The 18,051-nt window shown below is 45.5% G+C and overlaps 1 protein-coding gene across 1 annotated transcript in view; it reads left to right on the top strand.

Moving 5' to 3' along the window:
* Window positions 1–7,836: 7,836 nt before the first annotated feature.
* The window catches only part of HTR7 (5-hydroxytryptamine receptor 7), a 329,036-nt gene continuing 318,821 nt past the window's right edge, over window positions 7,837–18,051 (top strand). Inside the window, exon 1 of the mRNA XM_073596393.1 lies at window positions 7,837–8,932. Coding sequence (XP_073452494.1) covers window positions 8,406–8,932 — 527 coding nt within the window. The 5' untranslated portion in view covers window positions 7,837–8,405. The remainder of the gene's footprint in view (window positions 8,933–18,051) is intronic.

The raw sequence follows: 18,051 nt of genomic DNA, 5'->3' as shown, positions 1-18,051 counted from the left end.
GCAATCTCTGCAAAACACGCATCTCAGTACAAACTCCTTGCAGTTGCTGCAAATACACGCATCTCAGCATATACCCATTTTGCAATCACTGCAAGAACACGCATCTCATCATAGCTCCTTGCAATCGCTGCAAGACACGCATCTCATCATAGCTCCTTGCAATCGCTGCAAGATACGCATCTCATCATAACTCCTTGCAATCGCTGCAAGACACGCATCTCATCATAACTCCTTGCATTTGCTGCAAAAAACACGCATCTCGGCATATACCCATTTTGCAATCTCTGTAAAATATGCATCTCAGTACAAACTTCTTGCAATTGCTACAAATACACGCATCTTACCATTTACCCGTATACAATCACTGCAAAACATTCATCTCAGTATAAACTCCTTGCAATTGCTGCAAATACACGCATCTTAGTGTTTACCCACTTGCAATCGCTGCAAAACATGCATCTCAGCATTTACCCATTTTTGCAATCACTGCAAAACACGCATCTAAGTATAAACTCCTTGAAATCGCTACTAAACACGCATCTCAGCATTTACCCCTTTTTGCAATCACTGCAAAACACGCATCTCAGTATATACTCCTTGCAATCGCTGCAAAAACACGCATCTCAGCATATACCCATTTGCAATCGCTGCAAACATGCATCTCAACATATACTCCTTGCAAGCACACTCAGTGGTGCTCATACAGCCCACTTCATTTTTTAGTGGCACTTAATCGGTCACTCGTCTCCAGTGGCATTCATACGAGCCACTCATCATTTTTGTCTATCTTTTCTCCCTCAGGTCAGTCGAGTTCAGGTTCCATCCTGTACCAGGTTGGACGTTATTTCCCAGGTGTAAAAAAAAAAAAAACAAAAAAAAAACAAAACGCTATGTTTGCATCTTCCCCAGGGCCAGTCGCATACAAGGGGGACACATAAAAAAAAAGTAAAGAAATCTTGTTGCACTCATGTCACCCCTACTGCAGGTGTTCCCGGTCGACCGAGTTTCGATCATAACCAGGACCTCGCTACTAGGGCGTCAGTCAGGGCCTAGTTCATGGGCTTTTCTATCGCATCATTCTGCAGCACCCTTTCACTATACCGTTACTTCACATACATCATTGGACGCGATCTCCAGGCGTTAGTTCTGTCACATATGTCTATACATGACACTCTGTTTTCGAAGGGCGACCCTTCACCTCGCAGACAAGGTCGCTTAACAGTAGACTTGCTGACAGTGCAAGTGTTAGCAGGCCGAGCACACGTCACCCCCTACAGACCGCAACATTCCTACGTAGGCCTTACCAGACTTCTACTTCTTGCCCCAGTACGCCCTGGGGTTCTGGTCTTCAGGTTTGTGCTTGCCACAGACAGGCACCCGAGCTATCGGTTATCTGGCCAGTCACCTCCTGGCCCACCTCGGTCGCCACACACTCTTCTGAGTTTTCTAAATTTCCACTCAACATAAGTTCTGCACAACAGAACTCTGTCAGCTCCTGTCTATGCCTATCATTCCTTTTTCTGTACTTCTTCCTTTTTCCTCCTCCTCTGAGTTTTCTCTTTACCACTCCTCTCTCTATCCTATGGCTATGACTCCTCTTAAATATGAGCACCCAGCCCCCTTTTTGTCTTCTGGCAGCGAGGACTTCACACCCGCCCCTCTGTTACCCCCCCCAAACGTCTCAGAGCGTGGCTGCCTGCAGTCCCTCAGGGGACGGAACATCCCCAAACTCATAGCTGAGTCGCAGGGATATTTCCTTTCCTGCTAACGGCCAGGAAGGCAAAGCTTTTCAGGCTCCTCTTCCCTCCTCCAGCTGCAGCTGGGCCCAACAGGCATCCCTACAATCCATCCACGGGGCCCAGCTGCACTCTTTGGTCTCCCCCTTAGCTGCAACAGTTCGGACGTCCAGACCAGAGTCACACCTTTGAAAGTTCGCCCATCCATGGCCCTCCCGGACCTGGTCATGGTCCCGATGACAGCTTCTCCTTCTGCAGGTACACCAGGCTCTGCACCTATCGTCCTCCCCGTTCATCTTGTCCCGACCAGCATCAGGGAGAATATATTGGAGGGCAAAGATGTCAATTGGCATCCCTGCTCATCTCAGTCCATGACTTAGCTGACAACAAATCATACGCCTAGGGGGGATGTCTCAGTGGTTGTCAAGTCGAGAGACCCCAGCCTCAGTCGTAAGCTGTCAGCCACTGAGTTCGCCCTGGCCTTCGGGATGTTCAGAGATGTACTTTGTTCAGCCACCCTCAGCAGGAGGGAGGAGCGGGACTTATACCTTCATGCAATGACAGATCTTGCTTACAAATATGGAGGTTTTGCCGTCTACGACCATCGGTCGTTTTTCAGCCAAAGCAGCAGCGAGACTTGCCCAGTTCCAGATAAGCTCTGACTGGAGCCTCACAGACATGGAACTCTTTTGTCGCCACTTCACCCACAAAGCTGACGGATTCGCCCAATCCCTCACTTGAACCTGTCACACCAGGCCCAATGTCACAGGGTTATCCATTATCCGGACGATTTTCTTCTTATCAAACACCTAGACATACCCCCCCCCCCCCCCCCCGGTAGATCTAGACAAGCTAAGAGAGGTCTTCAACAATCTCAATGAACACATAGTGGAAGGCCCAACACATTTCATAAGTTTCTCAGGCATCGTCCTGGATACGCACGCCATGCAGCCTAGCCTGTCTTCTGACAAATTAGCTTGTGTTAGGTTGGTCATTCAGGAGTTTACCCAGTCACAGGAATGTAATAAAAGCCAGCTGCAGTCCTTTGATAGGGATGCTCAATTTCGCTATGAGAACAATTCCTCAGGGGCGGTAGTTCATCTCAAGGCTCTTAGTCTTTCTTGCCCGAGTGCAGGACCCGACCAAGTCCTCAGACTAGACCCAGCAGCAATAGCAGACTTGGCTATGTGGGACGAGTTCCTCTTCAACTGGAACGACATATCAATGTTTTTCCCTCAGTATCAGCTCAGTCGCCCCAGGTAGTCACAGATGCTGCAGCCTCCATTGGCTTTGCTGCAATTTTTGGCCATCACTGGTTTGCCAGACCTTGGCCCCCGGAAACCTGCCTGATTCCTGGCTTCCCTCGATCTTCGTCATTGTTCGAGCTGTACCTCATCGTGGCAGCAGCCCAAGTCTGGGGCCACACGTGGACAGATCAGACAGAGCTCTTCACCACAGACAACCAGGTTACAGCTGACATCATTAATAAGGGTGGATCCAAGTCGCTCCCCGTCATGTCCTTCCTGCGCAGTCTGCTGCAATTGTCACTACATCACCAAATTTAACAGTTACTGTAAGCATATCCCTGGCAAGTGCAATACCACAGCCGATGCACTGTCCCGCTCCAATTTTGTCTCATTCTTCCAGCAGGAACCTGGAGCCGACCCATCATCCACTCCTATCCCACCTTGGTCTCAACTAACAATGGATTGAAGCCACACCTTGCCAATGCAACCCGGCTCATCAACCACTCACTGTCTAGCAACACACTAAAGGCTTATCCCACGGCCTGGAACACCTACCGTAGGTTCCTTGCCACTTGTCCCGGAACCACAGTAGATGACGTCACTCATGTTCTAGCCTTTATATCTTATTGCCACACACAGCTGGCTCTCCCTCATACCCCTATCAGGCTGTACCTGGCCGGTATCCAAGCCACTATGTCCTTTATCTTATGGAAAACGCAACAAACCGGACCCGGAGTGGATATAAACTTCTTTCGAACCAGCAACGCCTGGTGCCCAGCAACGATCTTTTGACCGTCTGCTCTTTCACCTACCCAGCCAGTCTCCGGTCCGTTACTGCCTTTTCAGGCCAACCCCCTGAGTGGAGATCAGTTTATTAAACATGTTTGGGTCCTACTGGTCAACTTAGGCCTAGACCCCGGGCGGTATTCTGGATATTCCTTTGGATCGGCGCAGCCTCAGCCACATCTCAGCACGGAGTACCAGACCATGTGACCAAGAAGCTAGGCAGGTGAAAGTCTGCCTGCTTTACCAGATATATATTCCCTCAAGATGGCCCTTTCTCCAAGCTCACTCAATGAGGTTAGAGGCAATAAAGATACTTCCCTACCTGGTTATTTTTGGCCCCTTTTCTTGCCATACCTACCAGACGACCAAAAGCCACACCTCAGGTCTATTTATGTTGTGAGTCTTGTCGCGTGTTTGTGATCCACATTTGTCTCGGTCTTAGGGCCACGACCATAAGTTAGTGTGCTGGCCTGAATTTATGGGAGGAGCCCGGAGGGTATTTAAGCTGACCACTTCCCCTTCCTCTTTGTCAGTTTCAGTGCACGATACCCTCCCTCCCATTCCCCTTTTTACAGCACTTCTCAGCAAATTCTCCTCCACAATCATTCATTACTTATCTTGGGTATGGCCCCTTTTCTTGCCATACCTACCAGACGACCAAAAGCCACACCTCAGGTCTATTTATGTTGTGAGTCTTGTCGCGTGTTTATGTGATCCACATTTGTCTCGGTCTTAGGGCCACGACCATAAATTATATATATTACACTAACTCCACTATATACTCTGAACTGTTTTTTATATACAGTTGTATGCAAAAGTTTAGGAACCCCTGACAATTTCCATGATTGTCATTTATAAGTATTTGGGTGTTTGGATCAGCAATTTAATTTTGATCTATCAAATAACTGAAGGACACAGTAATATTTCAGTAGTGAAATGAGGTTTATTGGATTAACAGAAAATGTGCAATATGCATCAAAATGAAATTAGACAGGTGCATAAATTTGGGCACCCCAACAGAAAAATCACATCAATATTTAGTAGAGCCTCCTTTAGCAGAAATAACAGCCTCTAGATGCTTCCTATAGCCTGTAATGAGTGTCTGGATTCTGAATGAATGCACTTTGGACCATTCCTCCTTACAAAACATCTCCAGTTTAGTTAGGTTTGATGGTTGCCGAGCATGGACAGCCTGCTTCAAATCACCCCACACATGTTCAATGATATTCAAGTCTGGGGACTGGGATGGCAATTCCAGAACATTGTACTTGTTCCTCTGCATAAATGCCCAAGTACATTTTGAGCAGTGTTTTAAGTCGTTGTCTTGTTGAAATATCCAGCCCGTAACTTCAACTTTGTGACTGATTCCTCAACATTATTCTCAAGAATCTGCTGATATTGAGTGGAATCCATGTGACCCTCAACTTTAACCAGATTTCCAGTACCGGCACTGGCCACACAGCCCCACAGCATGATGGAACCTCCACCAAATTTTACTGTGGGTAGCAAGTGTTTTTCTTGGAATGCTGTGTTCTTTTGCCGCCATGCATAACGCCCCTTGTTATGACCAAATAACTCAATCTTTGTTTTATCAGTCCACAGCACCTTATTCCAAAATGAAGCTGGCTTGTCCAAATGTGCGTTTGCATACCTCAAGCGACTCCGTTTGTGGTGTGTGTGCAGAAAAGGCTTCTTTCGCATCACTCTCCCATACAGTTTCTCCCTGAGCAAAGTGCGCTGAATTGTTGAAGGATGCACAGTGACATCATCTACAGCAAGTTGATGTTGTACGTCTTTGGAGGTTGTCCGTGGGCTGTTTTTGACCGTTCTCACCATCCTTTGCCTTTGCCTCTCCAATATTTTATGTGGCCTGCCACTTTTGGCCTTAACAAGAACTGTGCCTGTGGTCTTCCATTTCCTCACTATGTTTCTCACAGTGGACACTGACAGCTTATATCTCTGTGATAACTTTTTGTAGCCTTCCCCTAAACCATAATGTAGAACAATCTTTATTTTCAGGTCATTTGAGATTTGTTTTGAGGCCCCCATGTTGCCACTTTTCAGAGGAGAGTCAAAGAGAACAACAACTTGCAATTGGGCACCTTAAATACCTTTTCTCATGATTGGATGCACCTGTCTATGAAGTTCAAAGCTAAATGAGCTCACCAAACCAATTGTGTGTTCCAATTAATCAGTGCTAAGTAGTTACAGGTATTCAAATCAACAAAATGACAAGGGTGCCCAAATTTATGCACCTGTCTAATTTCGTTTTGATGCATATTGCGCATTTTCTGTTAATCCAAAAAACCTAATTTCACTACTGAAATATTACTGTGTCCTTCAGCTATCTGATAGATCAAAATGAAATTGCTGATCCAAACACACAAATATTTATAAATGACAATCATGGAAATTGTCAGGGGTTCCTAAACTTTTGCATACAACGGTATATCCTACACTAACTGACTGCACACTACACTATCTGCCTAATCTCCATTCATTCACTATATAGGGCCGCCATGTAAGCAGCAGCCTTATATAGTGTGGGGCATGGACTTAGCCCCTGAGCCATGATTGGCCAAAGGCATCCTGTCTTTGGCTAATCATAGCTCTCACAGCAGATCACGCTGTGATTGGCCAAAGCATGCTGGTCAGGTGCATGCTTTGGCCAATCAGCAGCCATCAATGCACTGCGATCTCGCAGTACATTATGGGGCGCTCCACGGCACTCAAATTTACCACGAACGCCCCATATGTTCGTTTGTTCTGCGAACAAACACCGAATGTTCGAGTCGAACTTAAGTTTGACTTGAACATCGGGACCAGCCCTATTTACCAATCTGTCAAGCTCTAAAATTGCATGCGCCCATGAAATAGCTCCCAACTGTCCCTGATTTGGAGCAAAGTCCCTCTGTCCCTCCTTCCTCCTCATTTGTCCCCCATTTTGGTCTGACTTATATAGTGGTATAAAAAATGCACTTTTTCGTTTTTTTAAAAAGTGTTTCCCAGCGCTAAACCTTCCATCCAGTTTCTAAACTGCTGCATTTGTAAATTTCAAAAGCCAGTATATAGGAATAGTAGTAGTAAAAAAAAATCACTAGTGGGTTTATGTGGGTCCTATGCCTACATACTTTTTCTAATAGGTGTTCCATGTTCCTATCGCAAAAAGTTGAGAGGTATTACTTTGGTATCCAAAATGTTTCATAAGCAGCACTTTAAAAACCCTAACAGGTCATCAATTTAGAGTTAACCTAAAATTATTGCTCCTACTTTAGCACGTGCAACATCAAAGTACGTGTATATTGCAATCCACAATTCTGAATGAGTGTGTTTACGTTTGTATGTGCGTGTACATGGGGATGGGGCTCAATTTTTTTTTTATCAGTGCTTGGGTGTAACTTAAATGTTTTACATTTTTTATTCACTAAACTTTAATGGTAATCACATAGGGGGCTAAACGTCCCCTATATTATAGCATTTTGTTGTGACATGTTATCTTTAATGAGACATTAGGGGTCTATTAGGCCCCTGATGTCTCACCTGCACTCCAGTAAAGCTAATGGAGCACAGATCATGACAGCTGAAAACCAGAAGTGATGTAATGCATATCGCTTTCATGTTCATTCTAGATAGATGAGATTAGCAAATGGATGTCTGCTGGTCTCTTTCCCCTCTACCCATCATCCAATTATGTGCAAGCAAAACTATTTTTTTTCTGTGCAGGTGATTTGGTATTCCTTGCAAAATAAATTTTCATCACATTCACTAAGCTAAGGGAAAATTCAATGAATCAAGTATGCAGATATGAGTTCTAAATATACTTGACTTTTCTTATATAAATACTTATTTTAGGTGACAGTCTAAAAGTACTGAAGCCAGAGGCAACAAAGCAAAGCAGCAATCATTTTCACAAAGAGATCAGCAATAGCATTTCTCCAAGTTCAGCTTGTGTACGTACACCTGTCTCGTAGCTGCCTGTCTGTTACTTGGACATTGTGTCCACTAGATGTCGCTACTACAATGAAAAACCCTGCTTACTCATCTACAGTACACTGCAGTATGATGGAACTGAAAGATTTGATGCTTTTTGCTTTAGTGTAGAAACTAAACACACTGTCTTTGAGTTGCTGCTACGAAATGAAAGGACATGGGAAATAACTCAAATCACAATGTAGCCAGAAGTAAATGCATTCTTTTTGCCAGCCTGAAAACTTAAGCATCTCAAAAAGAAGCACTAATAAGAACTCTTTGGGTAACTACTTTTATTTTCTGGAACTTGGAAGAATGACAAAAGCCTATTCTCTTTGAATTGGATGACTAGCTGAGGATATATTTTATGAATGAAACCTCACTTAGATGGCCACTGAACTGCTGAGCAACTGGAACCAGGCTGCTGAAGAATGACCAAGATTGAAGAGGCACTAAAGATAAGCTGGAGGTCACCACAAATGGCTTTGAGAAGACATCAAAGGTGAGTCCCTGAACCAAGAATATGTAAGCAGGTAAAGGTAGATTCTACCTACTCAGGAGACAGGGCTGCTGAGAGTTAAACTCCTATGTTATATGTTGACTGTCACCATCTGGAAAGAGCTGGACCCAGTCATTGGGGGTTTACCCATGGGCAACACAAACCACAATGGTCATCCTCATCAACAGCAGCAACATAAAGAGTGACATCAGGTCCTATCTTTTAGAAGACTTGGAGGACCTGAGCACCTCCATCATGATTTCTGGCTCTTTGAACCCGCCTTTGCTGAAGATTGTCCAAGATGCCACCACAATTAGTCCTATGCCTACCTCCAGCTTCCTAAGTGAAAATGACACCCAGTGTGGGGAGCAAATCCTTAATTATGGTCATTTTGAGAAGCTTGTCATAGGAGCCATCCTGTCTCTTATCACTTTGCTGACTATTGCAGGGAATTGCCTAGTAGTCATTTCTGTCTGTTTTGTCAAGAAACTTCGGCAACCTTCCAACTACTTGATTGTGTCATTGGCTTTAGCTGACTTGTCCGTGGCGATCGCTGTCATGCCTTTTGTCAGTGTCACCGACCTGATCGGGGGGAAATGGATTTTCGGGCACGTCTTTTGCAACGTCTTCATTGCTATGGATGTAATGTGCTGCACAGCTTCTATTATGACTTTATGTGTCATTAGCATCGACAGGTAAGAGTGCGCCAACGTGAACCTGTGTATTGTACCTGCATTATCTTTGTCTTCTGCCAGTGCCAACTATAGTCACAGTAGGGGAGATTTGCTAAAACTTGAGCATGCAAAATCGGGTGCAGCTCTGCACAGAAACCAATCAGCTTCCATGTTTTATTGCCAAAGCCTAATTAACCAAGCTGAAGTTTCTGATAGGCTAACATGCACAGCTGCACCGGATTTTGAGTGCTCCAGTTCTAGTAAATCTCCCCCTGTGTACTCACCACCACCTCGCTAAAGTCTGGAGATGCCAGGATTAAACTCCTAAAACCTACTTCTTTTAGGTTTGGTTAGACTTGGGAAGAGAGAGACGCCCTTTTAGTATTTTATTGCTATCTAACCCTCCTTTTTGGGAGGGGGGGTGGGGTTCTCATATTTCTTGTCTGAGTAACAGAGGATCAATTTAAATTCTGATAGAGTTTTTAACCTTTTCCTATAATAATAAATAAACAATTGTTTATTGTAAAATATGTTCCTCAGGGGACAGCAATAAAGATGTTTTCAAATCAGAAGTCCTAACCTTTCCCCACTCCAAATCCATACAAAATCCTCCCAATCCGAATTTAAGAAGAACGCTCAGCCTGGAGGTCCACTTTAAAGTCCAACTCCAGTAAACTTAAATTGATCCCTTGCAGTGGGGCTGCGCCCAAAATATCAGGGCTAATTGCTTGTTTAGGTCTAGGAGACTTACTGAAGTAGATTCACTACCCAATCCTCTGCTCCTCTAGACTGCCAGTCCAGACCAGTCCCTGCAGCATCTACTCCCCTGCGCTCCAGCATCACCCACAGCAACTTCACCTCTACGGTTCAGCTGTCAAAGGTCCTGATGTCATGAAGACCAATGTGGAGTATGTAGTGCAGCACTGGAGGTGATTACTGTGCTGGACAATTCACAGCCGGAGTATGTAGGGGCACAATATGCCAGGGGAGCAGAGGATCAGGTAAGCTAAAGTGCTTCTCCTCTCTCCTAGACTAAACAAGCAATTAACCCTATGCAGCGATGGTGCAAGGGTTCCCATTGCATGGGAAGATTTTCAGATTTCCTAGAGTTGGTCTTTAAGTGTGGATTTCTAGCTGCAGATGCCTATGCTAAATTTAACAAAATAGTTCTTCCAAATGAGTTTGGGTATGGCATTCCTCTGTTGACAATCAGACTATATTTAATAGAGAGGAAAGTTATTGGTGGTTGTGGGATACTGCACTTTGCTCTGTACTTTTCACTGAGTTAAAGTGTTACTAAACCCAGGGCCCTGCACTCACTATATCTGGTCTCTCAGTCTTGTGACTTCTATCAGTGTCTGGTTAATGCTTGTAGGAGGAGTTTTCATTCTACTCTGACTGTCCTATGAGGCTGCTTGAGCCCTGACCCTCTGTCTGGACAGTGCTGATTGGCCCTGTGCTAATCACATGCACCCTCCCAAGAAAAAAAATAAATCTAGCAATACACTCCAAACTGAGCATGTGCAGAGTGACTCCAAAGGCTCTGTTCTATCAAGAGATGGATTGGGGACAGTGGAAGAAGGGGAGGATAAGAGAAGACAGGATCAAACAGCCTTTTTATACAATGCAGAGGATTAACCCCTTAGGTTCCACAGTGAGTATAACAAGCATGCTTTACTACATATACAGACTGATTTTACTGTTGTGGGTTTAGTAACACTTTAACCACTTAAGGACCGAGCCTCATTTTGAGATTTGTAAACAACAAAGTTAAACAACAAGTTAAAAACAGTTTTTTTTTGCTAGAAAATTACGTAGAACTCCCAAACATTATACATTTTTTTTTCTAACACCCTAGAGAATAAAATGATGGTCGTTGCAGTACTTTCTGTCACAACATATTTGCGCTGCGGTCTTACAAGCACACTTTTTTTGGAAAGAATACACTTTTTTGAATTAAAAAGTAATACATCAGTAAAGTTAGCCCAATTTTTTTTATATTATGAAAGATAATGTTACGCCGAGTAAATTGATACCCAACATGTCATGCTTCAAAATTGCGCCCGCTCGTGGAATGGCGACAAACTTTTACCCTTAAAAATCTCCATAGGCGACATTTAAAAATGTCTACAGGTTGCATATTTTGAGTTACAGAGGAGTTCTATGGCTAGAATTATTGCTCTTGCTTTACCGATTGTGGCGATACTTTACATGTGTAGTTTGAACACCGTTTTCTTATGCAGGTGCTGCTCACATATGCGTTTGCTTCTGCACGCGAGCTCGACGGGATGGGGTGCGTTTATAAAAAACTTTCTTATTTATTTTATTTTTTTTTTTTTTCACTGTTCTTTAAAAAAAAAGTCAGTTTTATTCCTATTACAAGGAATGTAAACATCTCTTGTAATAGAAATAAAGCATGAAAGGACCTCTTAAATATGAGATCTGGGGTAAAAAAGACCTCAGATCTCATATTTACACTAAAATGCAATAAAAAAAAAAAAAATTGTCATTTAAAAAATTTTTTTTAAAAATGGCCCTTTAAGAGCTATGGGCGGAAGTGACGTTTTGACGTCACTTCCGCCCTGCAATGGTAAGGAGACGGGTGGGGGCCATCTTCCCCTCACTCGTCTTCATACCTAACACCAAGAAGGATCCGATCGCCTCCACTGCTGCCGACGGCTCCGGTAAGCGGCAGAGGGCACGGGAGGGGGAGGGAAACCGGAGCACCGGCGGAAGAAGAGGATACCGGGGTTATGGCAGCTAGCTGCTGCCATAACAACGATATTCCTCTTCAAAAGTTAGGATGTATATTGGCGTGTGGCAGTCCGGAAATGGTTAAAGTAGTTTTAACGACTTGCCGACCGGCTCACACTGATATATGTCGGCAAAGTGGCACGTGTGCGCATAAACACGTACCTGTACGTCGCTCGTGGCCGGGGGCGCGCGCGCCCCACCGCTGTACCCGCAGTGATCGGATTAGTAGAAGTACCGATCAGTTTTCAGGTTCAGGCCAATGATTTCTGGCCTGGACCTGCTGTTTGGTTCTGGCGAAAGAAAATGCTTCCCTGTCTGTGTGTAAACACAGACAGGGGACGTGATGTCATCTCCCTCTCTGGAATTCTTTTCCGTTCCAGAGAGAGGAGAGAGAACATCTTGAGTTGCACAACACTACACTAACACCAGTACATGTAGGTACACTTGTCACCCCCCCGATCACCCCCCCCCCCCAGTTAACCCCTTCACTCCCTGTCACTGTGTCTCCAATTGCAGTTTTCAGATTTTTCACTGATCACTGCATTGGTGTCACTTGTGACTTTAATCAGTGTTAGGGCAATTAGTATTAGGCCCCATTAGGTCTAGGGTACCCCCCAAACCCCCCTAATAAAGGTTTAACCCCTTGATCACCCCCCCTAGTTAACCCTTTCACCCCCTGTCTCAGTGTCACTAATAGATCTTTTTTCTGATCTCTGTATTAGTGTCACGGGTGACGCTAGTTAGCCAGTTAGTTGATTAGTTTCACCGTCAGGTTTTTTTAGCGTACCCCCATATAATAATAAAGGATTAAACCCCCTGATTGCCCCCTAGTTAACCCTGTCACCAGTGATCATCATATTAGTGTCATGGGTGACGCTGGTTAGTTAGTTTTTTATAGCATCAGGGCAATCGCCACCTAATAAAGGTTTAACCCCCTGATCACCCGGCGGGTGTCATCAGTTAGGTTTTAGCGTCAGTCAGGGTCTGCATTGCCCCAGGCAGTGTCAGATTAGTGCCAGTAGCACTAAAACCCACGCACGCACCATACACCACCTTTAGTAGTATAGTGTCTGAACGGATCAATATCGGATCTGATCAGATCTATACTAGGGTCCCCAGTAGTTTATGGTTCCCAAAAAGGCAGCATTAGCGGGATCTGCCCAGATATCTGCTAGCACCTATGTTTAGCCCCTCCGCCCAGCCCAGCCCAGCCCACCCAAGTGCAGTATCAATCAATTACTGTCACTTACAAAACACATAACTGCAGTGTTTGCAGAGACAGGCCTGATCCCTGCTAATGCTAACAATTTTTTTGGTAGCGTTTGATGCAGTCGCTGACAGTCAGGTACTCTCTTTTCCTGTGAGTTTCACTAGTTGTACCAGTAAATTTAGAGACCACAATGTCCAATCAAAGGTACACTAGTGAAGAGGACTACACGTTTCTGAGTATGACAGATGAGAGTGAAGAGGAAATCACCCTTCTGTCAGATTCAGGCTCAGAATATGATCCTGTAGACAGCAGCGGCACCCTGACATATAGCTTTGACGACGGAGTAGTGGTCCCTGCCAAGGTTAGACGTACCCGACCCCATTCTTCTGCTGTTGTTGAGTTGAAGAACCACAGGGCACTGGTTTGGAGCAGAGAGCCAGTACTAGTCCTTCTGGTGAACTGGCAAGCACCAGTGACCTAGTACACCCTGGTCGTAGTCAAACCAGCACTGCAGTATCATGTGGTGACGTGGCAAGTCCCATAAGTACAGCTCAAGCTGGTGAGGTGGTTAGCACAACTAGTGTCCCACAGCCACCAAGAAGACAAAGGCAGGCCCGTCAAGCCCGTAGTGCCCTTCCTGCTGCACATTCCAATCCAAATTGGGAGCCCACCACTTTTGCAGCACCCATACTTCCCCCATTCACTGGCCAACCCGGAATTCAGGTGGAAAGCTGATTTTACGTTACTTGATTTTTATTTGCTGTTTTTCACTGAAGATGAAAGTAGCTCTATAGCTCTAATCCCCAGTTGAACCTTGCCAGAGATTGGAGACCTTTCTGGGCCTATCCCTCCTCATGGGCATAACTAAAAAAAGTGAGTTGCGGTCATATTGTCACTGACCCAATTCACCATATGCCCTTGTTCTCTGCCTCCATGACCAGGGCTAGATACAAGCAGATCTTGAGATTTATGCACTTCAACGACAAATAACTCTGTCGTCCTTGGGTGACCCTGAATATGATCGGCTCCACAAAATACGGCTCCTCGTAAACCACTTCAACCAACAGTTTGCAGCCTTGTTTACTCCTGATCAAGTTGTCTGCATTGATGAGTCCCTGATTACGTTTTCTGGCCGCTTGTCATTCAAACAGTATCTTCCCAGCAAGCGTGCCAGATATGGAGTCAAGATGTATAAGCTCTATGACAGGGTAACAGGCTATACATATAATTTTATGGTTTACAAGGGAAAAGATAGTCACATGGATCCGGTCCAAATTCAAACAGCAACTGGTGTTTTGGAGAAGTGCCTACGTGTCCATGAATACAACCTTAATATGAGAGGGGTGGACCTCAACGACCAGTTGATGGCGCCATACTTAATTGCCTGTAAGGCCAGACGCTGGTATAAAAAAGTGTCTGTATACCTATTCCAATTGGCTCTGCTGAACGCTTATGTGCTATACAAAGCATCATGATGAGCTGGATCCTTCCTTAAATTCCAGGAAGAGATTGTCACAGCCCCTCTGTTTCCAGACGGTGCTGTGCCCCAACTTCCCAATGCAAATGCAGTAAGCTGGCTGCATGGGAGGCATTTTCCATATGTCCTCCCTGGTACCCCTATCCAACGATCACCCCAAAGAAGATGTGTGTCTGTAGCAAGCGCGGATATAGGCGTGACACTCACTATTATTGTCCCCCCTGTCCTGACCATCCTGGTCTTTGCATTGGTGAATGTTTTGAATGCTACCACACACTAGTGGAGTAGTAGGGTACAGCACTGAACAGACTAGGACACACTTTCACATATATATATATAAAAAAAAGGCCAAAAATAGTTATCGTTTTATTGCTCTCTCTCTATTGTTCTCTCTCTATTGTTCTGCTCTTTTTACTGTGTTTACTATGTTTTATCATGTTTGCTTTTCAGGTATGTAATTCTTTTATACTTTACTGTTTACTGTGTTTTATTGTTAACCATTATTTTCTTTTCAGGTACACCATTCAGCTGCAGCACTGATTTATTTATCTTGACAGCAACAGCGTTTGCTCTCACGATACGTAAATCAGCGACTCCAGTGCTGTAGGAGGTGATTTCACCATCACAGTTAAGAAAAAAAAAAGAGCATATATGCCGAAGCATGGGGGCAGGGGTGGAGGGGCGATTTGCCCCTAACATTAGGGGTGGATTGCCCCCAGGCTTCGGCATATATTTTTTACTCTTTTTTTGGGCCCAGATTGTTGTGGTTTTATTGAGTTAATGTTTTATTGTTACCATTGTTTGCTTTTCAGGTACACCATTCAGCTACAGCACTGATTTATTCATCTTGAGAGCAATAGCGTTTGCTCTCACGATATGTAAATCAGCGACTCCAGCGCTGTAGGACGTGATTTCACCACCACAGTTAAAAAAAAAAATGGTACATGTATGCCCATCATTAGAAGTGGGCGGTATTCTAATGGTGAGCATACCCACTGATCAATATCTTTTTTTTTTCGTTCAGCCCACAAGCTGCATGGAAAAAAAAGAACATTACAATATATGCCCAACAAGGACCAGAAACGTACTGGTATGTTGCTGGACTTTGAGTGGTTATACCAGAATGATGCCTGCAGTTTTATGTATCATCTTGGTATCGTTCTTTTCAGCCAGAGGTCAGCTTTCATGTAAAAGCAATCCTAATGGCTAGTTAGCCGCTAGACTGCTTTTACAAGCAGCGGGAGGGAACATCCCCCCCCCTCTCCCCCTCCCGTCGCATTCCTTGGTTTTCTCGGGCTCTCCTGTCCCACCGGGGAACCTGATAATGCAGCCAGTGGCTCAGCCAGCTGACCATAGAGCTGATCGAAGATGAGAATGGCTCCAATCATCTCTATAGCCTAAGTAGCCGGAAGCTACGAGCATTTCATGACATCGGTTTCGCCGGATATAAACAGCGCCATTGGGAAATTGGGAAAGCATCTTATCACACCGATCTTGGTGTGGTCAGATGCTTTGAGGGCAGAGATCTAGAGTCTAATAGACCCATTTTTTTTTTTTTTTTTTTTTTTAACCACTTGCCGACCGCCTCACGCATATATACGTGAGCAGAGCGGCACGGGCAGGCAAAATCACGTACCTGGTACGTGATTGCCTTCCCGCGGGCGGGGGGTCCTATCGGACCCCCCCCCGGTGCCATCGGCGGTCGGCGTTTGGCTGGGAGAGTTGAGAGACGAGGGGGAGACCATCCGATCGTGGCCCCCCCCTCGCGATCGCTCCCAGCCAATGAGAAACATCCCCTGCCTCTGTATAGTACACAGAGGCAGAGGATGTGATGTCATCTCTCCTCGGCTGGCCAGTTTCCGTTCCAGCACCGAGGAGAGAAGACATGTAAGTGCACCAACACACACACAACACAGTAGAACATGCCAGGCACACTAAACACCCCCGATCCCCCCCCGATCGCCCCCCGATCCCCCCCCAATCACCCCCCCCCCCTGTCACAAACTGACAGCAAGCAGGTTTTTTTGTTTTGTTTTGTTTTTTTCCTGATTACTGCATGGTGTCAGTTTGTGACAGTTAGCAGTGGTAGGACAGTTAGTATTAGCCCCCTGTAGGTCTAGGGTACCCCCCTAACCCCCCCTAATAAAGTTTTAACCCCTTGATCACCCCCTGTCACCAGTGTCGCTAAGCGATCATTTTTCTGATCGCTGTATTAGTGTCGCTGGTGACGCTAGTTAGGAACGTAAATATTTAGGTTCGCTGTCAGCGTTTTATAGCGACAGGGACCCCCATATACTACCTAATAAATGTTTTAACCCCTTGATTGCCCCCTAGTTAACCCTTTCACCACTGATCACCGTATAACTGTTACGGGTGACGCTGGTTAGTTCGTTTATTTTTTTTAGTGTCAGGGCACCCGCCGTTTATTACCGAATAAAGGTTTAGCCCCCTGATTGCCCGGCGGTGATATGCGTCGCCCCAGGCAGCGTCAGATTAGCGCCAGTACCGCGAACACCTACGCACGCACCGTACACGCACCGTACACCTCCCTTAGTGGTATAGTATCTGAACACATCAATATCTGATCCGATCAGATCTATACTAGCGTCCCCAGCAGTTTAGGGTTCCCAAAAACGCAGTGTTAGCGGGATCAGCCCAGATACCTGCTAGCACCTGCGTTTTGCCCCTCCGCCCAGCCCACCCAAGTGCAGTATCGATCGATCACTGTCACTTACAAAACACTAAACGCATAACTGCAGCGTTCGCAGAGTCAGGCCTGATCCCTGCGATCGCTAACAGTTTTTTTGGTAGCATTTTGGTGAACTGGCAAGCACCAGCCCCAAGCAGCGTCAGATTAGCGCCAGTACCACTAACACCCACGCACGCACCGTACACCTCCCTTAGTGGTATAGTATCTGATCGGATCAATATCTGATCCGATCAGATCTATACTAGTGTCCCCAGCAGTTTAGGGTTCCCAAAAACGCAGTGTTAGTGGGATCAGCCCAGATACCTGCTAGCACCTGCGTTTTGCCCCTCCGCCCGGCCCAGCCCACCCAAGTGCAGTATCGATCGATCACTGTCACTTTTTTTTGTAGCGTTTTGGTGAACTGGCAAGCGCCAGCGGCCTAGTACACCCCAGTCGTAGTCATACCAGCACTGCAGTAACACTTGGTGACGTGGCGAGTCCCATAAGTGCAGTTCAAGCTGGTGAGGTGGCAAGCACAAGTAGTGTCCCGCTGCCACCAAAAAGACAAACACAGGCCCGTCGTGCCCATAGTGCCCTTCCTGCTGCATTCGCCAATCCTAATTGGGAACCCACCACTTCTGCAGCGCCCGTATTTCCCCCATTCACATCCCCAACCAAATGCAGTCGGCTGCATGAGAGGCATTTATATGTCCTCCCGAGTACCCCTACCCAACGAACCCCCCCAAAAAAGATGTGTCTGCAGCAAGCGCGTATATAGACGTGACACCCGCTATTATTGTCCCTCCTGTCCTGATAATCCTGGTCTTTGCATTGGTGAATGTTTTGAACGCTACCATTCACTAGTTGAGTATTAGCGTAGGGTACAGCATTGCACAGACTAGGACACACTTTCACAGGGTCTCCCAAGATGCCATCGCATTTTGAGAGACCCGAACCTGGAACCGGTTACAGTTATAAAAGTTACAGTTACAAAAAAAAAGTGTAAAAAA

This window comes from Aquarana catesbeiana, linkage group LG08 (genome assembly GCF_042186555.1).
Source record: "Aquarana catesbeiana isolate 2022-GZ linkage group LG08, ASM4218655v1, whole genome shotgun sequence".
Lineage (NCBI taxonomy): Eukaryota > Metazoa > Chordata > Amphibia > Anura > Ranidae > Aquarana > Aquarana catesbeiana.
The sequence above is the reverse complement of the archived record's forward strand: the minus strand, read 5'-3'. Positions and strand labels throughout refer to the sequence as shown.